This window comes from Symphalangus syndactylus, chromosome 20, assembly GCF_028878055.3.
Source record: "Symphalangus syndactylus isolate Jambi chromosome 20, NHGRI_mSymSyn1-v2.1_pri, whole genome shotgun sequence".
NCBI classification, from domain to species: Eukaryota; Metazoa; Chordata; class Mammalia; order Primates; family Hylobatidae; genus Symphalangus; species Symphalangus syndactylus.
In genome coordinates this window covers 39626592-39653008 of record NC_072442.2, presented here as the reverse complement: position 1 = coordinate 39653008, position 26417 = coordinate 39626592, and the positions used below count along the sequence as shown (strand labels likewise).

The window sequence follows — 26417 nt, the reverse complement described above, 5'->3', positions numbered from 1 at the left end:
ACCGAGGGCTCCTCACGGGTCAGCGGCCCCATCTCTGTGGCGGTGGCTGCCAAGGGAACCTGCCTACCCTGCCTCCCTTCCTCCTGCGGCTGGCGCTCTTGGGTCAGCTCCAGGAAGTGCTTCCACGTCACCCCTCTCTGGCTCTTAAGTCTTTCTGCCAACCATTTCCCTGGCCTCCTTTAAAACCCAGCCCAAGTGCTCCTCTGCAGGAGAGCCTTTGCAGAATGAACCCGCAGCCCATAGCATTCTAGCTTCTTTATTTCATCTCCATCAGGCACGCAGCAAAGGCTCAAAGATATGCCTCGAAGGAATCCTTGCTGCTTCTCTCCCCTACCCAGCACCCTGGTGATGCTGTGTGGGCTCTGGGTTCTGTGTTAGCTCTGCTTGAGGGTCTGTGTCTGCTCCTCTGTTTATATAAGTCCCATTCCAGACTGGAAACTCCCCAGTACCAAGAGGCAGCCTCCTCCTTTAGACTGGTGCCTTCTAAGATCCAGATTTTTCTTTTTTTTTGAGACAGGGTCTCGCTCTGTCACCCAGGCTAGAGTGCAGTGGCGCGATCTCGGCTCACTACAACCTCCACCTGCCGAGTTCAAGTGATTCTTGTGCCTCAGCCTCCCAAGTAGCTGGGATTACAGGCGTGTGCCAGCAGGCCACGCTAATTTTTGTATATTTAGTAAAGACGAGGTTTTGCCGTGTTGGCCAGGCTGGTCTCGAACTCCTGACCTCCAGTGATCTGCCCCCCTCGGCCTCCCAAAGTGCTGGGATTACAGGCGTGAGCCACCGCATCCAGCCCAAATTTTTCTTTTCCGTTAAATAGGGTACTGTTCCAGGGTAGGGACTATGAGTCTCCCTCGGCCTGGGAGCTCCCTGAAAACAAGGGCCCAGTTTGAGGCCATCCTGTCTGTTCCTCCCTCATGCCCCAAGCCAAGCCCAGCCTTGGTCCTGGTCTGAAGGGATGCAGGGGCTGTCAGCCTCCTGGCTTGTCTGGGAACAGGAGGGCTGAGCATGAGTGCAGAGGTATGGATTTGGCTGTGGCCAAGCCTGTTGGGGCACCGCTAGGGACCAGCTAGTGAGCTGTCTGGGGCCAAAGGGGAGCCCAGGGGGTCCTAGGCCTAAACCAGCCCTCGGGGCCACAGGTCCAGCACCCTGGGAGGGTGGTGACTTCCTGTACCCAGAAACCTGAGTGGGGAAGGATGGAGAGTGAATCCTGGCATGCTGACTACTCACACCTCCTGTGGGCTTTATCTTTGGTGCTGGCAGGAGGACAACCACAGCTATTATGTGTCCCGTCTCTATGGCCCCAGCGAGCCCCGCAGCCGGGAACTGTGGGTAGATGTGGCCCAGGCCAACCGGAGCCAAGTGAAGATCCACACAATACTCTCCAACACCCACCGGCAGGCTTCGGTGAGTGCCCCAGTCCCCAGCCGTGCTTCCCTGGGCTGGGAGGCCGGGGGCCAACCCCCCCTGCCTGGTCAGTGGGCATGGCTGTGGCCCAAGGTCTGTGACCTGGGAGGTACCTTCCAGGGATTCCCATGGGACTTTGCCAGAGTTGGGGTGCCCAGCAGTGGCCCTGGGCATGCCTGCTCCCCACTCTGTCCAAACAAGCATGAGGCGGTGTGGGTGCCCAGGGCCCTGGCCTGCAGCTTGGCCCGTGCTGACTTTCTCCCATCCCCTGCAGAGAGTGGTCTTGTCCTTTGATTTCCCTTTCTATGGGCATCCTCTGCGGCAGATCACCATAGCAACTGGAGGTAAGGCCACGTCATGGGGCCCCAGGGAGGGTTTGGAGACCTCAGCCCGAACTCAGGGGCCCTCCCAGGGGCCCCTCACTGGAGACAGGGTTATATGAAATGGGAGGAATGCACATTTGGCTCTAATAGGAGACTGATTCTCAGGAGGGGGGTCAGTGGACATCAGAGCATCCCCCTTGCATTAGCTGACCTGCTCATGTGCGTGCATGTGTGTGTCCCCTCGGGCCAGCACGAGTCAGCGTGGACAACCCTGTGTCCCAGAGTCGCTGAATAAGAGGGAGAGGGAGACTCCACTGAGAGCTCGGGCTCCTGGGGCCAGGCTCCCTGTTGATAGGAGGCACCTGTCTTTAATCCCTGCACTTCAGTTCCACATCCCACTTCCCCAGGGATGGGGAAAGCTGTGAGTCCCCTCCTCTTCCTGCCCCCTCACCCTATAGTCTGTGCCCTGCTGAAGGGACAGGGAGGACCTTCTCCTATCTGGGGCCCTTTGGCTCCATATACACCAGACCCAGAGCCCGCCAGATGGGGATGGGCAACAGAGGTCTCAGGCTCACTTCCAGCTCTGCCTGTGCTGCCCTTCTTGCCCCTGGGGAAAAGGCCCATTTCTGGTCACTCCTCTGCACCTCTCCCACCCTAGGCTTCATCTTCATGGGGGACGTGATCCATCGGATGCTCACAGCTACTCAGTATGTGGCGCCCCTGATGGCCAACTTCAACCCTGGCTACTCCGACAACTCCACAGTTGTTTACTTTGACAATGGTGAGACTGGATCTCAGAATTTAAGTCACCCAGCTCCAGGGATCCCTTGTCCGGCCCTTTAGAGGAGCACACGGCCTAGAGAGGGCAAGGGTCCCACAGTCCCACAGCAAAGCGGCCACCTACCTTTCTCTGCTCAGTTTCCTGACCTGTCAGATGGGGACAAAAATGCCTGCTACCCAGAAGAATCTGAGATAACAAAATGACAAAGCTTGGCTCTTAGTAGAGGTAAAATAAATGTTAGGGGCCTTTATTGTTTCTTACATTCACCAGGATGTCCCTTGAGCCCCATCTGAATCCAGGAGAACAGACATTCCTCCTTCTTTTGTCTCAAGGAGTCAGAATAGACAAGAAGGAAAGGGAAAGAGATGATCAAGTACAGTATCTGGGGCTGAAGCAGGATCTTCCAGCTCCTCTGCTGCTCGGAAGCCAGGCTGCTTTAGTGGGCTGCCCAGCTCCTGCTTCCTTACATTTGCAACCTTCCCCATCATCCCGAAGGGACCTAACCTGTGGCCACTGCCCTCCGGCTGGCATTTCTGTAGCGCCCTGCTCCTTGCACGATCTCCCGTCCAGCCGGGTCTCTGTTCTTCTCCCCAGGGACAGTCTTTGTGGTTCAGTGGGACCATGTCTATCTCCAAGGCTGGGAAGACAAGGGCAGTTTCACCTTCCAGGCAGCTCTGCACCGTGACGGCCGCATTGTCTTCGGCTATAAAGAGGTGAGTGGGCCCAGCTGCAGAGACAGCTGGGTCTTAGAGCCTTTCTTCATTGAGCAAATATTTAGAGAATTTGCAATGTGCCAGGCATGGGGCTTGCTGCTGGGAATACAGCAGTTAACAAGATGTTTGCGGGTCCTACCCTTTTGGAGCTGTAAGTCTGGTTGTGGAGATGGACAATAATTACAGGGACAAATGTAGACTCACCACTGTGACAAGCGCTCCCAAGTAGAGGTGCCTGGTGCTAGCTGAGCCTTTCACAGACTTCTTAACCTTGGCAGAGGCCAGGGGAGGCTTTGCTGAGGAAAAGAGTTGAAATCTGAAGGCTAAATACGAGTTCAGGAAGCAAAGAGGAGAATGGAGTATGTTCCAGGAGAGACAACAGCACACAGCACATGCAAAGGTCCTGAGGCAGGACAGAGCATGGCTGGCACAAAGCACTGAAAGAAGGCAGCATGGGCCAGGCGCGGTGGCTCACGCCTGTAATCCCAGCACTTTGGGAGGCTGAGGCAGGTGGATCACCAGAGCTCAGGAGTTTGAGACCAGCCTGGCCAACATGATGAAACCCCATCCCTACTAAAAATACAAAAATTTAGCCAGACGTGGTGGCAGGCACCTGTAATCTCAGCTACTCAGGAGGCTGAGGCAGGAGAATCGCTTGAACCCAGGAGCTGGAGGTTGCAGTGAGCCGAGATCGTGCCACTGCACTCCAGCCTGGGCAACAGAGTGAGACTCTGTCCCAAAAAAAAAAAAAAAAAAAAAAAAAGAAGGCAGCATGGTGAGCCAGTGCAGTGGCTCATTACTATAACCCCAGCGCTTTGGGAGACTGAGGCAGGAGGATTGCTTTAACCCAGAAGTTCAAGACCAGCCTGGGGAACATAGTGAGACACATACCTCTATTAAAAAAAAAAAAAATAGAAGAAGGCAGCATGGTTGGAAGGGAGAGAGTGAGGGACAGGACGGGGCAAGGGAACCACAGATTTGCCCTTGAGAAAAGTCACTCTGGCTTCAGAGTGGAGAACAGGTTATTGGGGGCTTAGAGGGAATACTGGGAAGTAATTTAGGAGAAAGGTGACAGCAGCTTAGAATAGGATGAGGGGAAATGGAAAGAAACGGTCAGATTTGAGAGCCACTTAGCAGGTTAAGCAACAGAATTTGGAGACGCATCAGATGGGGAAGGGAATAAATTAAAGAAAGGGAAGGGAAAAGGGTGAGTCCCGGATTTCTGGCCTGCATGGAGTGCCATTCACCGAGACAGAGGAAAGAAGAAAATGTGCTTGGAGGTGGTGTGGAGAGGACTTGGAATTTGGGTGGGGTCCCACTGGGTGGTGCCATCCAGAAAGACGGGTCTGGAGCTCACCGGAGGTGGGGGAGGGTGGGCGGTGCTGGGTGGGCCCCAGAGCATTTGGGAGGTGGACGGAGCCTCTTCTCCCTGCCGCAGATCCCTATGTCTGTCCGGGAAATCAGCTCCTCCCAGCATCCTGTCAAAACCGGCCTATCGGATGCCTTCATGATTCTCAATCCATCCCCGGATGTGCCAGGTGAGTCTTCAGGGACTCCACAGAGGCCTTGATGGGGGTAGGACTCTGTTCAGACTGAACCTGAGCTGCTGGGGGGATGGCAGTGGCAGGGAGTAGACAAGGGGCAGAGAGTTGAGAGGGAAACCAGGGAGGAAAGGAGGCCCAGTGACTCCCAGCTTTTCTTTGTTATAGCGGAGGGACCATCTTCTCCAGCAAACTCTCCAATGGGAGGCACTGCTCTGATGGTTGAGGTGAAAGGGAGCCACAGCCCTTCCACTGGGCCCCTATTCCATGTAGAAAACCTCCAAAGATGCCCTAGTAAGGGGTTTGAGTTCTCCCAGAATACAACCATTGTGGCCTTCCCACTCCAGGTGATAAAAGGAGCATCATAGGATGCCAGGAGACAGGAATCCAGCCTCGGCCATGCTGTTACCTCCCTGTCCTTCAGCAAACCACATCATCTCTCTAGCCTCAGTTGCCTCATCTACAAAATGGGGGAGTAGCTGAAGGAGTGCTTCTCCCTCCCAGGCCCTCCTCCAGTGCTGACATTTTAGGAAGTCATAGCTCTTTCTCCCCTGCTCGCGACCCCCATTGCGTGCTCACGAGGGTCTTGGATTTGTACTCCTGGGGAGGCGGCAGGCATCCCATCCACTGCTGCTCCTTCTAGACCCTTGGCTCAGAGACTTTTTAACCTGACCTCTTCTGCTGAGCCATATGCACAAGTTCTGCCATGTAGGACCCCGGGAGGTCTGGGGAGGAGCCTTTGTCTGCCCTTCCTACCCCACCTGGGCTTTGATGGGGCCTGGGGGCATTCTCTACTCCACTCTCGCCATGCCAGGCTGGATGGAAGGACACGCTTGGGAGCCACCAAGTCACCTTCCTGTAGAAGGGCAAGGTACTGCTGTTCTGTGAAATCAGGGCTTCCCAGGGGAGGCATCATTGCCTATTTCTGTTCAGTACCATCAGTACACGTGTTCTGAGTTCCTGCTTACACACTGGGCCACTATGTTCCAGGCACTGTTGAGATACAGTGAAGAGGAAGGGCTGCCCTTGAGGCATTCAGTATCTGAGCACAGCCTTTTTTTTTTTTTTTTTTTTTTTTTTTTAAACAAAGTCTTGCTCCGTCATTCAGGATGAATGCAGTAGTGCAATTTCAACTCACTGCAGCCTCCACCTTCCAGGTTCAAGTGATCCTCCCACCTCAGCCTCCCGAGTAGCTGGGACCACAGGCACATGCCACCATGCCCGGCTAATTTTGCTATTTTTAGTAGAGACAGAGTCTTGCTATGTTTCCCAGGCTTGTCTCAAACCCCTGAACTCACACGATCCTCCCATCTTGGCCTCCCAAAGTGCTGGGATTACAGACGTGAGCCCCCATGCCCAGCCCCAAGCCTCTATCTTTAACAGAAATTTAAGGGTTGGGGACTAGTGGGGCCTTTAACCTATTTTTTTTTTTTTTTTAATCTGAAGGAAAGGACCAGGGCTTAGTTAGAAGGCCTTACCCAGTACCTTCTATATGCAAAGTTCAGTGGAGTGTTAGGGGCTCAGCTCTGGAACTGGAAGCCTGAGCTGGAGTCCACACTTTCCACAAGCATCTGACCTCTGGTGAGTCACTCAACCTCTCTGCGTTTATTTCTTTATCTGTAAAATAGGGATAAGAGTGATACTTTGCCCCTACAGCTGCTGCAAACACACAGGCGATAGTATATGTAAAGTGTTGGGCCCAATGTCTGGCACATCAGGTCTGTGAGTCCTGTATAAGAATATCTTACTACGGTAGACTTTATAACTCAGTATTTTATAATCCAGCAGGACACCTGGTTCTGTAGTGAACAGTGCAGGACGAGGAACAAGCAGTGTCCTCATGCTGGTGTCGCAGGTCAGATGCCACCACAGCACTTTCATACTTTCATGCAGCTTTTGTGACTGGCGACAAAAAGTCACATGCTATAGTGGCGCAGAGTTTCCCCATCTCTACTCGTTTGCACATGCCTCTTTGAGATTTTTGCCATTTCCATGAATTACTATTCTTTTTTTTTTTTTTGAGACGGAGTCTTGCTCTGTTGCCCAGGCTGGAGTGCAGTGGCACAATCTTGGCTCACTGCAACATTTGCCTCCCGGGTTCAAGTGATTCTCCTGCCTCAGCCTCCTGAGTAGCTGGGATTACGGGCGCCCACCACCATGCCTGGCTAATTTTTGTATTTTTAGTAAAGACGAGGTTTCACCATGTTGTCCAGGCTGGTCTCGAACTCCTGACCTCAGGTGATCTGCCTGCCTCGGTCTCCCAAAGTGCTGGGATTACAGGGGTCAGCCACAGCGCCCAGCCATGAATTACTGTTCATTATTATTATTATTATTAGAGACAGGGTCTCAGGCTGGAGTGCAGTGTCTCCATCATAGTAGCTCATTGCGGCCTCAAACACTTGGGCTCAAGCCATCCTCCCACCTCAGCCTCCCAAGAAGCTGGGGCCACAGGCACATGCCACCATGCCCAGCTAATTTTTTAATTTTTTTTTTTTGGAGAGAGGGACAGGGTTTTCCTATGTTGCCTGGGGTGGTCTCAAACTCCTGGGCTCAACTTAACCTCCCCCGCAAGCCTCCCAATGCCCAGTGTGCTGTGATTACTGGCCTGGGTCACTGTGCCCAGCCTATTTACTAATGCATGTCTTTTTTTTTTTTGAGATGGAGTCTCGCTCTGTCACCCCGGCTGGAGTAGTGCAGTGGCGCGATCTCAGTTCACTGCAAGCTCCGCCTCCCAGGTTCATGCCATTCTCCTGCCTCAGCCTCCCGAGTAGCTGGGTCTACAGGCACCTGCCACGACGCCCGGCTAATTTTTGTATTTTTAGTAGATACGGGGTTTCACCATGTTAGCCAGGATGGTCTCGATCTCCTGACCTTGTGATCCACCCTCCTCGGCCTCCCAAAGTACTAATGCATTTCTTTATCTTCATTTATAAAATTATATTTTTTCATGAGTAAATGTATCTGGTCTAAAATGCAAAAGATATAAAAGGATGTACAGAGATTAGGTTTTTCACCTGCCCCTGAACCCTGTCTCTCAGTTCCCCATCTCTCAGTCTTCCTCCCTGGAGGCAAAGGGAGGGGAAACCAGGGTTCTGGGTTATCTCCAGAGCTGCAAGCCTTCAGGTAAGTGTGTGTGTGTGTGTGTGTGTGTGTGTGTATTTGATAGCATATGATGTCTGTGGTTCTGCACTTGAACACAGTACATCCTGCCCGGCGTTCTGTCTCAGCACACAGTGAGCTGCCTCATTCTTCTCTTTAATGGCTGTGTGATAGTCCATTCCATGGATGGACCTTAATTTAACCTGTTCCCTGGGGGTAGACTTTTCAGTTGTTTTAAATCTTGGGCCACAACAAATAATACAGTAGGTACTTTCATGCCCCTGTGTGCGTATTTCCATACGCTATATTCTCAGTAGTTCAATCACTGGGTCAAAGGGCAGGGGCATTTACAATTTTGATAGCTGTGGCCAAAGTGGGTTCCACAGAGACTCTGGCACTTTACCCTCCTCATAGGTGGGCATGCCTGTCGCCTACTCTTTTGCTTGCTGTGTGTCCCAAGGCAAGGTCTGGGCTGTGGCTGTCACCATCTAATGAGTTACCTCGAGCCCTCTCAAGGGCTGTGGTGAGGATTAGCTGAGATAACCAAGCACAGAGTACCAGGCACAGTGCCCGGCTTGGGCGGGGTGCCCAGTAAAGGCTGGTTAGCACCCATCAAGCATCTCGCCCCAGTCCACACCTTCACCTGGGCAGATCTGTGGGTGGGGTGGGTGACACTCAAGGGTCAAGGGGCTGGTGAATGGGGCCTGGTTAATTCCCAGTAGGCCAGGAGTTCTTTCCCCTCTTCAGAAATTCACCAGCTTCTTTTTCCTCCACCTTCCTACAACCTCCCTTTCTATTCTTTCTTCCCAATATCTGCCTGCTCGCAGCATTCCCAGCGGGTAAACAGGCATAGACTTGCTCCCCGAAGCCTACCACCTCTCAGCAGGGCCAGCCGCTAGACACCCTTCCCACGCAACACTGCATGATATCCAGGGAGGTGGCAGAGGGCAGGGTGTCGGAGTGGAGGGGCATCTGATTTGCATATGCTACTAGAAAGGGATTTTGTGGTCAAGTTTTTGCTGCTTCTACTTGGGACTAATTCAGCTCTCAGCATAACTAGGGTGGTCCTGGCTTATGGTTCTGGGAGAAAATGGCTCTGGTGGCTTGAGGGCAAAACGCCCACTGCTAAGCTGCAAATAAGGAATCTCTCCTCCCTGGTCAGCATTTGGGTGGGTTATAGCCTTGATCCATGGGCCAGTTGGCTGGTGGCTGTACCCCAGGCCTAGCCTGCCACAGAAGTGTGGGGCTCGCACCTCACCCTCCCTTCCCTTCTTCTCCGTCTCCCTTTTTAGGGCCCCGTGCCCTCTGTCTCCTTTCTTCCGCAAAACTGTCCTAGATGCTGTGACTCATTGCCACCCATACCACATGGCTCCTCATGAGGCCTTTGTGCCCCAGTGGCCTAGACTTGGATATAAAGCCGGGCGCGGTGTCTGTCAGACAGCAGGCACCTACTCGATACGTGTGAATGTCCCTCCCTCCTTCCCTTTCTCAAACATGGCCTTGAACTCTTCTGCGCATTTCTGATATTTCAGTGCCTTTGTTATGTTGCTGCTACACGAGGAACTGTTTCTTAGCTAGTTAGAGCTGTTTTCCTGTCTTTGCCATATGTGTACGGAGCAGTCTTTGAAACTGCACACAAGCGGCGACAGCAGAAAACTCTTCCTTCAGCTCCAATGTGTGGCTTCCCTTGCTCCATGCCGTGGGGCCCTGTGGATATCACCTTATCCTTTAAGGCCCAGTTCCAACCCTAGATATTAAATCCCGGGCTGATAGTCAGTGCACCCCACTACAGTTGTATCAGTTGTCAAAATACTGAAATAGTTGCATTCTTGTTGGCAAATTGCTGCTGATTTGAGCCCCCTCATACCTCCCACAACCCCTCCTGCCCTCCCCTTAGCCCCCTGCGCTTCCAGTCCTCTATCAAGTGTTACAACCTGGGCTCCAGGACCCGGCTCCATGGCTGCAGGCAGTATCTGCTCTGACTGGTTGGTAAACGCCTGTGTTGAGCCAGTTGTTAAATTGTCTCGGTATCGCCTGATGGCATTAGTTAGCTACAGCTGTATAACAAACTGCTTCAGAATTTAGTGGCTTAAAACTACAACATATTATCTCAGAGTTTTTGTGGATCAGGAAGCAAAGCATGATTCAGCCAGGACCTCTCGTTCAAGGTCTTTCACAGGCTGTGATTGAAGTGTTAGTCAGTGGCCAGGCGCGGTGGCTCACGCCTGTAATCTCAGTTCTTTGGGAGGCCAAGGCAGGGGATCTCCTGAGGTCAGGAGTTTGAGACCAGCCTGGCCAACATGGCGAAACCCCATCTTTACTAAAAATACAAAAGTTAGCTGGGTGTGGTGATGGGCACCTATAATCCCAGCTACTTGGGAGGCCGAGGCAGGAGAATCGCTTGAACCCGGGGGGCGGAGCTTGCAGTGAGCCGAGATCGCACCACCTCACTCCTCACACCACTCACCATTTCACTGGGCGAAAGAGTGAAACTCTGTCTCAAAAAAAAAAAAAGTGTTAGCCAGGGTCACAGTTACCCCCGTGATGGGGTGGCAGGTGGGGAGGGTTGGGACCTGCTTCAGAGCTTTCATGTGGTTTGGCAGGATTCAGGATTCAAGATTCAGGATTCAGAATTCAGGATTCAGCTCCCCAAGGAGGCCTTCTTTGGCTCCTTGCCTGGTAAACTTCCCCATGATGTGGCAGCTGGCTTCCATCAGAGCAGGCAAGCAAGACAAAAGCAGAGGGCGAGGAAGACGCAAACCAGGGTCTTTTTATAGCTTAATTTTAGATGTAACATCCTATCTTTTTTGCCATATTCCGCTGGCTAGAACCAAGTCACGGATCCAGTCTACACTCAGGGACTGGATTGCACCTAGGTGCGGATACCAGGCAGCCACTGTAGAGGCTTTCTGGGGGCTGTGTTATCGTCTGCCTACCACACTGATTATAATCCTCTTTCCCAGGCACTAAGCTGGACAGTGTCTTGGATCTTCCCCTAAACATTGTAAGTTTGTACATTTGTCCCTTTCTAAATGAGGACACAAATGTTCAGAGAGGTAGAGTGACTTATCCGTGGTCACACAGCTATGAAAGGAAGAATTCAAGTCCAGATCTTCTCCATTTAAATCCTGCAGTCCACCACTGAGCCTTTCTTAGACTGACCCACCCCCATTCCACCCAGAGGAATCTTTTCCTCCTCAGCTCCCCCAAACACCCACAGCCCTGTGTGCAAACTCCCCAGGCTGCTTCTTGGGGCTGTTCTTGGTGTCTGTGCCTTATTTCCTTCCCTATCCCACATCCCGTGTACATTACTGAGCCCACTGTCGGGCAGGGATGTGTCTGTTTCATCTGCGCCCCCCTCACAGGGCTTCTTCCAGGCAGAGTCTCAGGAAACGTGTGCCTGATCAAGCTGTGGAATGAGGGTGAATTAGAGGGGGTCAGATCCCCGGTAGCATCTGCCTCTGAGGCTCCTCTTTGATTCTGGAATGAGAAGCTCCTTTACAGCAAACCAGAGAGATGAGGGATGAAGGGGGCGGGGAAGCACAGCCCACCTGAAATAGCAGGGAGGCTATGTCTGCTTTGCAGGATCAGGAGGAAATCTCGGTGGTGGGAGTGGTTGGAGTCTGACTCCAGGTGCTGTGTGCTGAGGTGTTGGGTCTACCTGCCAGGTGAAAGCCAGCACTTGACCCCCAGACACTGCCAGCAGCTCCCGGCCTCGTCCTCCTTCCCTCTGTCTCCTGTTCCTCCTTGTCACTGTCAGATCCGATCACATCACTCTCTGACTCCTTGCTGCCCACAGGTCAGGTCAAAATCCTTAGTGTGGCATTCAAGGCCAGGCACAGCTGGGTGCAGTCAACCACGCAGGCGCATTTCCAAACCCTCCCTCCGCTCACCGCCCTCTGCCTGGGCAGCTCTGGTCTGTGTCCCCTGGGTTCCCTGAACATGCTAAGGGCTGTCCACATTGCTATGACACAGACCCCTTGTATAAAACGCCTCTTACTCCAATCTTTTTACTGCTTGGCACCATTCTCCCTCTCCAGCGGCCCAGGTCAGATGGCTGTGCAAGTAACCACTCCGCCATGCAGTGGAATTCACGGCTTCCTCTTCTTTCCCCCAGCACTTCGCTGATACTTTTTTTTCTTCTTCTTTTCTTTCTAGTGGTGGCAAGAACAAATGTTGATACTCTTAACATAGAACTTATCATCCTCCCCAACTAGGTGTGAATTCCTTGGGGGTTCTCTATGGCCCCCAGCACTGAGCCCAGTGGGCAGGCACTAACATTTTTAGAAAATGAATAACTACAAGAAAGTGGACCTAGTTGCTGGGGTTAGGGCACCGCTGAAGGGAATGGACATAGCATAGACCTTGTCCTCTGCTCTGTTGTGACTCTAGGTGAGAACACGGGCCTGACACCACTTGAGTTTGGGAGATGAGTGTTTTGGAAATTGCATCCCGTTTTGTCAGAGGTTTTTAGCTTACGGGAACAGGCATAAAATTCAGGGAGTCTGGGAATCTTAAAATTGTATATGGATTTTTTTTTTTTTTGAGATGGAATTTCACTCTTGTTGCCCAGGCTGGAGTGCAATGGTGCAATCTCGGCTCACTGCAACCTCCACCTCCTGGGTTCAAGCAATTCTCCTGCCTTAGCCTCCAGAGTAGCTGCAATTATAGGTGCCCGCCACCACGCCTGACTAATTTTTGTATTTTTTAGCAGAGACAGGGTTTCACCATGTTGGCCAGGCTGGTCCTGAACTCCTGACCTCAGGTGATCCGCCCACCTTGGCCTCCCAAAGTGCTGGGATTACAGGCGTGAGCCATTGCACCTGGCCTTTTTTTTTTTTTTTTTTTTTTATAGACAGGGTCTTGCTCTGTCACTCAGGCTGCAGTGCAGTAGCACAATCATAGCTCACTGCAGCCTCAACTTTCTGGGCTTAAGCGATCCTCCTGCCTCAGCCTCCTGAGTAGCTGAGACTATAAGTGTGCACCACCATGACCAGCTTATTTATTTATTTATTTATTTATTTATTATTTGTAAAGACAAATAATAAAATAGGGTGGTATTGAATTCTTAGGCTCAAGCCATCCTCCGGCTTTGGCCTCCCAAAGTGCTGGGATTACAGACGTGAGCCACCGTGCAAGGCCTGTATGTGGAGTATTGAAATGCAAGTGGAACATATTCACATCCATGCATTTTTCTGGGACAGTATCCATGGCCCTCATTGGGGTTTAAAATGGGCCACAGCCTCTGCTCCTGGGGAGGAATGGCTTTTATGTGGCTGAGAGGTCAAATGAGTTTGGGTCTCACATTCAATCCGGCAAGCAGGGAATTTGTTTGGATTAGGTTGAGCTGCAGGTAATAGTAAACCCCAAATGATCATAGCTTAAAGGAAACAGAAGTTCAGGAAGAGCCATCTGGTCTGCAGACCCTATGATCACCATGGATAATCCTATTGACCAAGCCCACCTGATCATACAGAATGGGTGGTGTCACTGTCCTCGTGCCCAGGTTTGACTCCTCCCTGCCTGGGGCAATGTGAGGAGGGGAGTTTGATTCCTCACTATTTAGGAATCCCCAGCCACTGAACCCTGTCTAGGGGAAACTCTCCTCCCCCAGGTTCTAAACACTTTCCTCCCCACCCTTGCTAGGCAAGGGGATGGGAGGTGCGACGGGGAGGACTCTTCACAGCCTCACTCCTGGGGGAGAGGGTAGAAGAGGCTGAAAACCACAAGAGTTCTTACCAGTACTTCCTCATATAAACTCTTCCGCAGGCTTTTCAGCAGTCTGCAAAGCATCTTTGGTGAAAAGAAAAGTCATGTGCAATTAGCAGCATCTGTTTGCAGAGGCACTCAAAACACACAGGACAGTGTATCCGCTATGTGGCTGGGGAGACCGCCGGAAGTCAGTATTATTTCCTCTGTTCATTTGCTTAAGAAACTCTTTATTTCATGGTTAGTATAAAAGCAACTTTAGCATTGCCAACATCGAAACTGACAGGGATTCTGAATTAGTGGGATCGGTTAGTGAGGATTTTCTTACAAAGAGCTCCAGAATGTAGCCTGCCCCTTGGCTGGCCCCAAACGGCCTTGGACGGCCCCAATATGCTGGTCCTCCTCCTTTACCGGACCTTTCCTGTCCTTTCCGAGGCAGACTTGAGTCCAGATATATATCAGGGCCTGAGCTGTGTGTGCCTTCCTGCCAGGCTGCAGGTAAGGGAGGGGTGGGTCCCAGACCGGGCTACAGAAGGGATCTAGGGGCAGCCACGTGAGGAAGTGGGGGCAGGGAGAAGCTGAGGATCTGGCCGATTTTGCCCTTTCTGATAAAGGATCCTTTAAAGTGCCCTTCGTTGGAAGTTTTTAATCCATCTGGGGGCCCATCCTTCCCTCTTTTCCCTTCTCACTTCTGTTTTTCCCACTACTCTGCTCCCTGAGTCATTTCTGGCCTCTTCTTTCTCTGCCTTTTTCTGCTTTGCTTCAATGCTGAGGGACCCCCTACTTCTCCCCATGGGCTGAAAACTCCGTGGGGCAGGGTCCCCTGCTGGGGCTCGACTCATGATTATTGAATGAATAATCACATGAGCCAAGGAACAAAAGAATGCATGAATGAAGACTTCTTCCCAACCCAACCTCTTAGATTTTTTTATACGGTAACCACCCATTCCAGGTGGGAGCTTGTGGTTCGACCTGTCATCTCCTAAATTCTTCTGGCTAAGCCAGCACTCTCCCAAGGGCATCTGGCACTGAAACACAAAGGGACATGCAAACCTCTCGCTTGAACCATTAACATTAGTTGTTTGGGGCCAGGCATGGTGGCTACGCCTGTAATCCCAGCACTTTGAGAAGCCGAGATGGGTGGATCGTTTGAGAGGCCAGGAGTTTGAGACCAGCCTGGCCAAGATGGTGAAACCCCGTCTCTACTAAAAATACAGAAATCAGCCAGGTGTGGTGGCGGGCACCTGTAATCCCAGCTCCTCGGGAGGCTGAGGCAGGAGACTTGCTTGAACCCGGGAGATGGAGGCTGCAGTGAGCTGAGATTGTGCCACTGCACTCCAGCCTGGGTGACAGAACAAGACCCTGTCTCAAAAACAAAAACAAAAACAAAACAAAAACAAAAAACAACCCCCCCCCCAAAAAAAAAAACAAAAAACAAAAACATTTCTTGTTTGGGCAGCAGTGTTTGCCAAGTCTGGACCTGAGTATTTCTGAATTTTTGATGCCTGGAAGCAGAGATAAAACAGAACGCCTTAAACTGCCCCAGGTGCTCTGGGGCAGCCTGTGTCTTGGTTCCAGAAAGGATCTGTTGGTCATGGAGATGGAAGTCATTGTCTTGGGCAAGCTCCAGATGTTGGTGAAACAATCCAAAACAAATAACCCAAGTGGGGGACGTAAGGATTCTTTTATTAAAAAAATAAAAATATCACCAAACCCACACTTGAACAAGTACAAGCTGGCGGTTGAAGTGAGCAAATAGTTTCAATTAGAGATATAGTTCCACCCCCCATCCTCATCCCCCTTTCCGCCACCACTCAGCCTCCCCCACTCTGCTGGAAGGACTGTGTTTTCAGAGGACAGCTGGCGTCCCTGGCTGCAGCCATGTTTGGGGCACATCCCCAACTCTGCCCCCCAGCTTGGATGGTGGGGAAACCCATCCCTAGAGCCTGGTGTGAGGTTTCTAGGAGCCTTGCCTTCCCTGGCTGCCATTTGTGTCTCTATCCTAGAAATCAGTTCCCTTGAAAAGTCGGAGTCTCTATCTGTGCCCCACCCTGAGTCCCTTTGTTCCTCCCATTTCCCCTTTCTTCTGATGAGGGAAAGCTCTGCCCTGCAGCCTTGCAGGTGGAGAAATCCTGAAAGCCAGCTCTCCTCCCGCTTTGGGCTCTAGCTTAGGAGGGGGCATGTCTGGTTTACTGTGGTCTTTCAGGGTTGTCCTTTTGAGAATGGCAGTAATTTGTGGTGGGCTGGGGAGGAAGGGCGTGCTTCCTTTGGGCTGTGGGCTGACGTTATAATAAGTTGCTGAGGTTTTCATGACTATTTGTAACCCATTCATTCACTCACAGTCATTTCTTTTTTTTTTTTATACTTTAGGTTTTAGGGTACATGTGCACAATGTGCAGGTTTGTTACATATGTATCCATGTGCCATGTTGGTTTGCTGCACCCATTAACTCGTCATTTAGCATTAGGTATATCTCCTAATGCTGTCCCTCCCCCCTCCCCCCACCCCACAACAGTCCCCGGAGTGTGATGTTCCCCTTCCTGTGTCCATGAGCTCTCATTGTTCAATTCCCACCTATGAGTGAGAACATGCGGTGTTTGGTTTTTTGTCCTTGCGATAGTTTACTGAGAATGCTGTTTTCCAGTTTCATCCATGTCCCTACAAAGGACATGAACTCATCATTTTTTAAGTCATTTCTTAAGGTCCTGTTAAGTGCAAGGCCTGGTGCTAGGGGATGAGGTACAGAGATAAATTCCATGCAGACTCTGTCTTAGCAGAGCTTATGGTCTGGCTGCGGGAGTGGCCAGGAGAGCAGATATTGACCGAGCAATGTAACGGGGGACACTGGACATTGCTCAGGGGGTTGTAGACTCAGAGCGGGGCTGGGTCGGGGGGCAGTAACTTTGCCTGACAGTGAGGGAAGTCTTCAAGGAGGGGACGTCATTTGGGCTGAGTCTCGAAGCATGAGGCAGTTGAAGCAAGCAAGGTTGACATTGGACTCTAGAACCTATGGCCTCAGGCACCCTGGAAGTCAGGACATGGGAGACCTGGAGTTTCATGTTTATTTTTGATCCCATTGCATTTTGGTGCTGAAGGGGAAGGAGAGATGGCCCCTGGGGGTAGTGAGTGGGGATGGCATGTGAAAGTCTGCTTCAAACTTTCCATCCTCATCTAGATGTTCCCAGGCCCCCAGGCTCACTCAGAGCCCAGGCCACCTTCTCATAGCCATTGGCATCACTCAGGGGCGCCTGCAGCACAGGCGGCCTTGGTGCCACCTCTGGGCATGTGAATTACAAAAAGGTGCCCATCCTCCAATCTCTGTCAGATCCCACTCGGGCTTGGCAAAGGGTCTTTCTTGTGTCAAAGGGTCGCATATGTGTGTGCATATGAGTATGTGCTCATGTGCAGGTGTGTGTGTGTCTTGGAGGGCTGGAGTGTGCACATGCGTGTGCAGGGCTCTGTGGACCCCTCGCCACCTCAGCTTTCCATGGAGGGTTCCCTCCTCTTAGAGCCACAGTGACTCTGTAGACACCTGGCAGTTACTGCCTGATATTTACAAGGCTTGCCACGGGACCTCCTCTCTCAGACTTAGGGTTCTTTAGGAGACAAACACACAATCATTCCATCTTTTGGATTTTGGCTTAATTATATATATATATATATATTTTTTTTTTTTTTTTTTTTTTTTTTAAGACGGAGTCTTTCTCTGTCGCCCAGGCTGGAGTGCAATGGTGCATCTCAGCTCACTGCAGCCTCTGCCTCCCAGGTTCAAGCGATTCCCCTGCCTCAGCCACCCGGGTAGCTGGGATTACAGGTGCGTGCCACCATGCCTGGCTAGTTTTTGTATTTTTATAGAGACAAGGTTTCACCATGTTGGCCAGGCTGGTCTCAAACTCCTGACCTCAGGTGATCCGCCCACCTTGACCTCCCAAAGTGCTGGGATTACAGGCATGAGCCACCGTGCCCGTAATGTTTAAATAAATTTTTTTAATTTTTAAATAAACAGTTGGGCTTGGTAAATTGTAAAGAAAATGTGGCCTGACGGAGTGGCTTATGCCTGTAACCCCAGCACTTTGGGAATTGGAGGCGGGAGGATTGCTTGAGGCCAGGAGTTTGGGACCAGCCTAGGCAACATAGGGAGACCCTGTCTCTACCAAAGAATAAAAAGAAATTACCAGGGCATGTGCCTTTGGTGGGGGAGGCGGAGCTGGGGGCAGGGACTGAAGTGGGAGAATCACTTGAGCCCACGAAGCCAAGGCTGCAGTGAGCTGTGATTGCGCCACTGCACTCCAGCCTGGCAACAGAGTGAGACCCTGTCTCAAACAAAACAAAACAAAACAAAAAAAGAAAGAAATGTAAATGTTTCCCTTTGACTCTTTTAGAAACACAAATCAAGAAGCTCTCAGCAGGGGTGTGCTGGAGATCATGTATGCAGCTGGGTGAGAGGCAACTGAACACGTCTCTTCCTAACTCCATGTTCAGTAACTTTTTTGAAAGGGTAGCTAGAAGTCAGCCACCGTGGGAGTATTTACACCACAGAAATTGGCAACAACTGCAAGGCAGGACTCCTCTGCCCCTACCTGCACCCCAGCCCCCAGGCAGTTGTTAAATATTTATCTGCACTTACAACTTTGGTGACTTTCTGGAGCCACAGTGGCTTCGAGCCCTGAGGTTTTTTAAAAGTCTAGCCCCTAATTTTAAAACAAAGACTGTGTGGCTTTGGGCAAATAACGTCCCCTCTCCGATCTCACTTTTCTCCTTTGTAAAGTGGGGAGAGCAGCGATGTCTGTCTGTGCACCTCAGAAATTTGTAAGGGCAAATGAGATGGTGCAGCTCCAGGGAACCTGCAAGGCTATGAGCTCACGGAGTGCTCTGCACTCAGCACAGCCCCTGCACAGAGCAGGTGTCCTCACCTACATGCTGAAGGAGTCAACAATTGTGCTGCATGGTGACGCTGTGCTCTTGTAGTTTTCTCGTTTAAGTACATGTTTTCCATCTACTTAATGGCTAGGCTTCGTAAATTGTAAAGAGATGTGGCCTGTGTGGTGGCGCTTGCCTAGAATCTCAGCACTTTGGGAGGCTAGGGCAGGCAGATTGCTTGAGACCGGGAGTCGGAGAGCAGCCTGGGTAATACAGGGAGACCCCGTCTCTACTAAAAATATAAAAATTAGCCAGGCATGATGGGGTGTGCCTGTAATACCAGCCACTTGGGAGGCTGAGGCAGGATTACTGAGCCTGGGAGGTCAAGGCTGCAGTGAGCTGTGATTGCGCCATTGCACTCCAGCCTGGGTGACAGAGCGAGACCCTGTCTCTAAATAAATAAATAAATGAAAAAGTAAAGTGTTATACAAAGTTGTATCCATCTATGGGTTAATCTGTCTGAACCTCAGTTTCCCCATTTATGAATGAATGGCAGGACAACTTGATTTTTTTTTTTTTTTTTTTTTTTTTTTTTTGAGATAGCATCTCACTCTGTTGCCCAGGCTGGAGTGCAGTGGTGCAATCTTGGCTCACTGCAGCCTCCGCCTCCCAGGTTCAAGCAATTCTCCCGCCTCAGCCTCCTAAGTAGCTGGGATTACAGGTGCTCACCACCGCGCCCGGCTAATTTTTTAAATTTTTAGTAGAGACGGGGTTTCACCACGTTGGCCAGACTGGTTGCAAACTCCTGACCTCAGGTGATCCACCTGCTCGGCCTCCCAAAATGCTGAGATTACAGGTGTCCAGCCAACTTGACTTCTTAACTCCCATGCTCTCTCAAGCTGAGATATCTGAGTCTCTGCAGCTGTAGTTCATCTCCTCACTCATAAAGCCCACACCTGCGCAGTGCTTGCCTTGGGGACCACCTGGACTCCTCGTCCCACCCACTCTGTCCAGCTGCTTTCCTGAGAAGCAGCAAGTTCCTTGATCTGCCTGGGATGGAAGGAAGGGAGGGAAACGTGGGAGGAGGCCTAGATCTCATTCTAAACCATCCGGCTCCAGTGCAGGAGTCAGGCGAAGGAAGGAGCTGCAGGGCTGGAGCTGTCATCTTCCTGGTAGGAAAGGAAGACCAAGGCTAAAGTCCTCTCCACCGCCTCTCCCCATGGGAGTCAGCGGGTGTGTGTTGCGGGGAGACGGATTCCAAGATAAGTACTCTCTGAGCAGCCCTCAGAGGGGGCGTGGGAAATCCACCTCAGTCTCCAGGGTCCCCAAGCCCATCCACCACCTGAGCACTGCCGTCCCCCACTGCTCCCATGACCTCATTCTCCAGTGGGGGCAAAAGCAAGAAGCAGTAACCAGGAAGAAACAAGGGGAAGCCAGGGTGGGGGCAGTGGCATCCGCATCAGGAGAAGCAGGCAGACTGGACTGTGGGGGCAGCAGAAGAGAGGAGAAGCCTGCAGGATGACGGGTGGGAACAGGGGGTCTGGATTGCCAGCACAGCACCGCAGTCAGGCCACCTCTGTGGGCCTCCTCTCTCTCCACAGCAGCGGGGAACTGGGGAACCCATCAGAGGCTTGCTGACAAGAAATATGCCGTCCTAGAGAGAGAGACAGAGGGAGAAAGACAGAGTAAGGACAGGAAAGAGAAAGCAATGTGTGCCATCCTTCCTCCTCATGTTCAAGTTTATAAACATTGCTTAAGGTGGACTTTGAGGGGTTAGAAGAGGCTGAAATTGCCCTAGAGTCTCAGCCACGAGAAGAATAGCAAAAAAGCAGTCTGGGCAGAGAGAAAAGGGGCTCACACGCTTCAAGGGCTCCTGGGGTCCTTGTGCGTTGAGTGTCTCCCTTAATCCTCAGGACAACACCGTTTGCATGGCATCACCAGCCCCATGTGTGGATGCGGCTCACTGAGTCCCTCGTCCAAGGTCACACGGGCGGTAAGGGCAGAGCCTGTCTGCCCAGCTGCGGCAACCCTAAGCCTCCTCTCCCTGTGTGGTCACCCTCCGGGGGCCGAGCTTCTTTTCCTCCATGCTCTCATCAGTGCCCCCATCTGCTTTCCCCTTTCCACTCGGCCTGGAGCAGCATCTGGCCCATGGGTAGCAGGTGCACCCTCCTAGTGGCATGGGAGTGGGGGACACCAGCATTTCAGACATAGACCTCAGGGCTGCAGCTGCTGCTCAGCTCCAGGGGATCTTTACTGACACCAATGCCAGAGCCGTCTTTTCACTGCATGGAATGACATTCCAAGGTCTTGAATGTTTCAGGGGCTGAGGTGTCCTGCAGCAGGGCAGTGTGTTGGGAAGAGAGCATGCTTTGGTGCCAGACCCACAGGGGCGCAGTCCTGGGTTAAGTAGGAGGGACTAATTCCAAGGTTAAGGATACATAAATAATGAGATACAGGCCAGGTATGGTGGCTCATGCCTGTAATCCCAGCATTTTGGGAGTCTGAGGCAGGCGTATCACCTGAGGTCAGAAGTTTGGGACCAGCCTGGCCAATATGGTGAAACCCCCTCTCTACCAAAAATACAAAATATTAGCCAGGTGTGGTGGCGGGCACCTGTAATCCCAGCTGCTCGGGAGGCTGAGGCAGGAGAATTGCTTGAACCTGGGAGGCGGAGGTTGCAGGGAGCCGAGATCATCCCACTGCACTCCAGCCTGGGTGACAGAGCGAGACTCCGTCTCAATAAGTAAATAAATAATGAGATACAGCTGAGATACTATGTGACCCATGGACAAAGCTCCTCTAGATTCCTTATATAGGAGGGGACGTGGCGGCGGGGCTCCAGCAGTGGCACGGGACGCCCACCCCTTTGTGGATGCCCCTACTCAGCTCTTCTGCCACCTTGGGAAATTTTCCTCCAAATCACCTTCAGCTGAGTGAGAAACGTATGTCTCCACCTACTTCTCCTGATGAAAACCCAATTCAAACTCGCTTAAATGGAAAAGGGGGTGAACAGAGGATACTGAAGTAGCCCAAAGAACCAAAAGAAGAGCTGAACAGTGGGGCAGGTCCTGGAACCCCAGGGCCAGAACACACCAGCACTTCCTGTTTCTCTCCACGAGGTGGCTTCATTCTCTGACTTTCCCCATGAGCCCGGAACTGTGGCCATTCACAGGCTCTGAGCTTGCATCTTCTCAGCTTCATTACCAGAGAGCAAAAAGCCTCTTGGTTACAGTTGAAAAGTCCCAGGGAAGGTCTCTGATTGGTCCAGCTCACAGCCGATACCCAGGCCTGGATCAATCACAGCGTGGCCAGAGAGGCAGGATCATGGAAGAAGATGGCAGCTGTGGTTCAGTCCACCTGTAGGAATGGGCCAGACACAGTACCCCAAGGGGAATGCTGCTGTTTCCAGAAGATGAAAGGGTGTTGGGCAGACCAAACACTGAGTGGCTCTTTCCCCTTGTGGGGTAACTCATTCTCAAAGCTCAACTCCTGGCTGGCTGCTTCTTACTCTTTTTTCTTTCTTTTCATTCATTCTTTCTTTCCTTTCTTTTCTTTCTATTCTTTTTTCTTTTTCTCTTTCTTTCTTTCTTTTCTCTTTCTTTCTTTCTCTCTTTCCTTTCTCTTTCTCTCTCTCTCTCCCTGTCTTTTTTTTTTTTCAGAGTCTAGCTCTTGTCACCCAGGCTGGAGTGCAGTGGCACAATCTCAGCTGACTGCAACCTCTCCCTCCTGGGTTCAAGCGATTCTCCTGCCTCAGCCTCTCAAGTGGCTGGGATTACAGGCGTGTGCCACCACACCCAGCTAATTTTTGTATTTTTAGTAGAGACGGGGTTTCTACTAAAAACCCTGTTGGCCAGGCTGGCCTTGAACTCCTGACCTCAAGTGATCCACCTGCCTTGGCCTCCCAAAGTGCTGGGATTACAGGCGTGAGCCACCATGCCTGGCTGGGCTGCCTGCCTTTCAAAGTTGAAGAAAACCAACCCCAAGTCATGGTTCCTGGGTTGGTATCGTGGCCTAGAGAGAAGTATCAGAGCACCTCAGATTGTCATTTTAAAAAGCCTTTTCATCTACAGTTCCAGCTTTTTCCTCCCAAGGGTGTTGTGGCAGGTGTTTCTGTCTTTCCACTCCACAGACAAGAAACTGAGGTCCAAATGACTTGCCTGAGGTCATCCAGCAAGTTGTGAGCAGAACTAGAACGAACTTGGGTCTCCTGACTCTGAGGTCCTGTGAGAAGTTTCTGCAGGGACCAAAGTAGGACTTGAGCCTGGCTCCAAGCCCTGAGCCTTGCTGGGGCATTTATCCAGGAGGGGTGAGGTGGATGGTGGACAGCAACATGCAAAAGTCAGCCTGTCCATCTGCAGACATTCACAGAGCACTCAGCGAGGTTCAGGACTAGATGATCATGGTCTCACACATCCCCAGCCTCCAAATAGACCTTCATGTCCACACAGTGTGGTGAGTGCAATGGGAGGGGGGCACCTGGCCTGAGCCGGGCAGAGGAGGGAGCTGGCCAAGGAGGGCTGCTCAGGGGAAGTGGCCCTTGAGCTGGATCTGCAAGGATGAGCTAGACAGGAAGAAGGGGTGGAAGAACATCTTGGGTCAGGGGAATAGCAGTTGTGAAGGCGCAGAGGCAAGGAGAAGCAAGCACGGGATCCCATTTGTCCTGCCCCCAAGAGCAGCCAGGTCTCTGCGTTGAGTCACTTAGCCTCACACCATGATACTCTCCTCTCCAGGTCCGCACCTGTCCCTGTCTCCAGCAGCGCCAACATCATCGTCCCAGGCTGCTGGGTGCACTTACTGCCTTCAGTGGCAGCAGGCTGACCTGTCAGGCTGTCTGGGAAGAGGCCTCGATGCCCTCTGCCTGTGACATGCTCCTGACAACAGGCTCTGCCTCTGTTTCAGAATCTCGGCGAAGGAGCATCTTTGAATACCACCGCATAGAGCTGGACCCCAGCAAGGTCACCAACATGTCGGCCGTGGAGTTCGCCCCATTGCCGAGTGAGTAGGGGTCATTCCACCATCCTGGATAGAGCTCTGGAGTCAAGCAGACTGGCTTCAGGTCCCAGGCCCATAACTGACACCTGTTTTGTGCAGCCACCTAACTTTTCGGGGCCTCCATCTCTCTTTTGTAACCTGAGCCTGATGCCATCTCCCTGCCAGAAATAGGGTAAGGGTGAGAACCACCTGGGTGGAGTTGAGCACGTCAGCAGCAGCTCTGACACTGACGGGTCCATTCCAGGCTTGGGGTGGGAGTTAGGGCTTGATCTAGGACAGCTATTGTTATTCCCATATAATTGAAACCCAGGAAAGCTGTACCTCTGAGAACGCCTAGACTGAGCCCCCAGAAAAGGTGATCCAGGAACTGGATGGGCCTCAGTTTGTCATTGTATTCTCCTTAGAGGAGGTGATGCCGGGGTCCACAGGCAGGAGGCAATGGAGGGATTTAGCAGGTGGCCTCCATAAACCATGGGACCCTGGCCCTCTGCACCCCACTCACCCATGCTGAAGGCAGCCACCTGCTGTTGTGGAGCCCACAGGATCCACGGTGGATGCTTTTCAGGATGGGGCTGGGACGGCTGAGACTGCGGGAAGGAGGACAGCATCTTCCCTCTTGTTTTACGAAGGTTTTCATTTCCTCTCCCATCTTGTGGTGCCCCCAGCTTCCTGCTGAAGCCATGGCCTTCTCCCTGCCTCAGTGGCATTTCTTCTTCTTCTTTTTTTTTTTTGAGACAGTCTCACTCTGTTGCCCAGGCTGGAGTGCAGTGGTGTGATCTCAGCTCACTGCAATCTCTACCTCCCAGGTTCAAGTGATTCTCCTGCCTCAGCCTCCCAAGTAGCTGGGATTACAGGCACCCGCCACCATGCCCGGCTAATTTTTGTATTTTTAATAGAAATAGGGTTTCACTCTGTCGGCCAGGCTGGTTTTGAACTCCTGATCTCAAGTGATCCACCCACCTCGGCCTCCCAAAGTGCTGGCATTACAGGCGTGAGCCACCATGCCCAGTGTTGGAATTATAGGAGTGAGCCATCGTGCCCGGTCTTCAGTGGCATTTCTTGCTTCTCTTCACTCCTGCTTCCTCTTCCTTGGAGGTTCTGAGAGCAGGGGGTGGAGAAGGAAGAGGAAGAGAAGGAGGGAGGATCTTCTCGAATGCTAGGCCATGTCTCAGACAGGGCTCAGCAGGTGTCTTTCCCTGGAGAACAGGAAGGACTCAGACACCAGGGGGTCACAGGGCTGGGACACTTTAGAGGTAACAGCCATACCCCAACCCTATCACTCTCCACCGGGGCAGAAGGCTCAGGGCCTGAGAACCGGGGTTCCTCGAGGACTGGTGAGAGCAAACCTCAGGCTCTATGATGTGGATAAAACTGCATTTAGGAGCAAGGACATCCAAGGGCAGGGCTGACTGCCTGGGTGGAAGCAGTGAAATGTTTTGGGAATGCATTTCTGGGACACAGTACATTTAAGGCACTTCTCACCCCTCTGGTGAATTTTGTGAGCATTTAATAGCATTCAGGCCATCTGAAATGTTGATGAGAAATAAAGGTCAGTAGGTGTTATGAATACCCCAGGAGGATCCCAGGAGTTTCTCTGTGGCCAGTTTGGCTGGAGTCTTTTAAGGGGCCTCCAAAGTCACTGGGAAAGGCAAGGGCAGGGCTCCCACCTGGATGCAGCTGCTGAAGGAGGGGTAACGCTATCAAGGCTGTGATTTGAGCCCCTGGGAAGCCAGATAGAGAGAAAACTCTCTGCATACCCTGGCTTCTCCCTTACCATTTGGGTGTGGGAAGGACTTGTCCAGGTTACTTCGGAGGGGTGAGTGGCTTATCTCCAAGCCATCGTATTCTGTAGCTGGTCCCTCTTCTAGGACAGACCCATAAAAAAGTGGCCTGGGGTGGGAGTGAGAGCTAAGGCAGGGGCAGGGGAAACCCACAGTGAGACCTCAAGGCTAAGAGCTCGATCTCTATGTTCAAACAGACCTTGGTTCAAACCTAGACCTCTCACTGTCAGCTCCACGACTCTCTCCAAGCTCAGTTCCCTCCTCCATAAAATGGGGTAACAAGAGCACTTATATATTGATTCAACATACCATGTGCCAGGCACTGTTCCAGACCCTCTGGATACACAGGGAACAAAACAGCCAGAGAGTGCTCATCCTTCTGCACAGGGCAGCCCCTGCTTCTTTCCTATCTGTGGCTCTTTCCATCCACTCTCCCAGGCCTTCAACACCACAGCAGACAAAAGGGCACACTGCCACCCACTGCCAGTCCCTCCCAGAGTGACTGAAGGTGGCCACACTGTGCCCACGCAGCCTCTCTCCCACTCACCGTGGGCTGGTTCCCAGCTGCCATCTTGCTGGGGCTCCGTGTAATGCACATTGGCTCCTGAGTTAATGGATCACATGAGAACTCACACAGGAAGAAACGCATGCAGTGTTGATCAAATGAGTGGTCATTTTCTGTTGTTAGTTGTCACTTCTTGTGGCTATCAAGGTGTTCTGTTCTGTTGCTTATGAGCCCTTCTGCACACAGTTGTTCTGGGTGAGTGCCTGTCTCTCTTTGGAATAAAATGCATGGGCTTTGTGACAGCTACTTGCCACTCAGAGGTCATCTGGTTCATTAAAGTGAGTAGCACTGGATTGCAAGTGAACAGCTCTTAAATCCAGCCCACGTGCCTACTGCGCCCCCTGCCCTGCTGCTCCTCTGCCTGGCCTGTGCCAGAAGGGTTCACGCACCCTCCAGCAACCTGGTCCCACTAATCTCTCTGCTCTCTGGCTCTGTCCTGCCCAGGCTGGGCCCCAGCTGTTGCTCCCTCTTCATTCATACTAATTCCAGCCCCTTCACTCTGTGCAGCCTGGTAGCAGTTCTGGCTGCTGCTGGGACCACGTCTGGGCCATTCCCCTCTGGGCTCTGCACATGGGACCTTTCTGCCCTAACTTCTTCTCCCCCAGGAGACCTGTTTTCTTCCCATGGACTGAACATTAGGAATGGGCAG

General features: G+C 51.9%; 1 protein-coding gene across 1 annotated transcript in view; it reads left to right on the top strand.

The window, feature by feature from the left end:
* The window catches only part of PLXDC1 (plexin domain containing 1), a 91776-nt gene that overhangs the window by 48088 nt on the left and 17271 nt on the right, over positions 1 to 26417 (top strand). Inside the window, exons 3-8 of the mRNA XM_055258056.2 lie at positions 1261 to 1404; positions 1679 to 1748; positions 2386 to 2508; positions 3103 to 3221; positions 4660 to 4759; positions 23330 to 23425. Coding sequence (XP_055114031.2) covers positions 1261 to 1404; positions 1679 to 1748; positions 2386 to 2508; positions 3103 to 3221; positions 4660 to 4759; positions 23330 to 23425 — 652 coding nt within the window. The remainder of the gene's footprint in view (positions 1 to 1260; positions 1405 to 1678; positions 1749 to 2385; positions 2509 to 3102; positions 3222 to 4659; positions 4760 to 23329; positions 23426 to 26417) is intronic.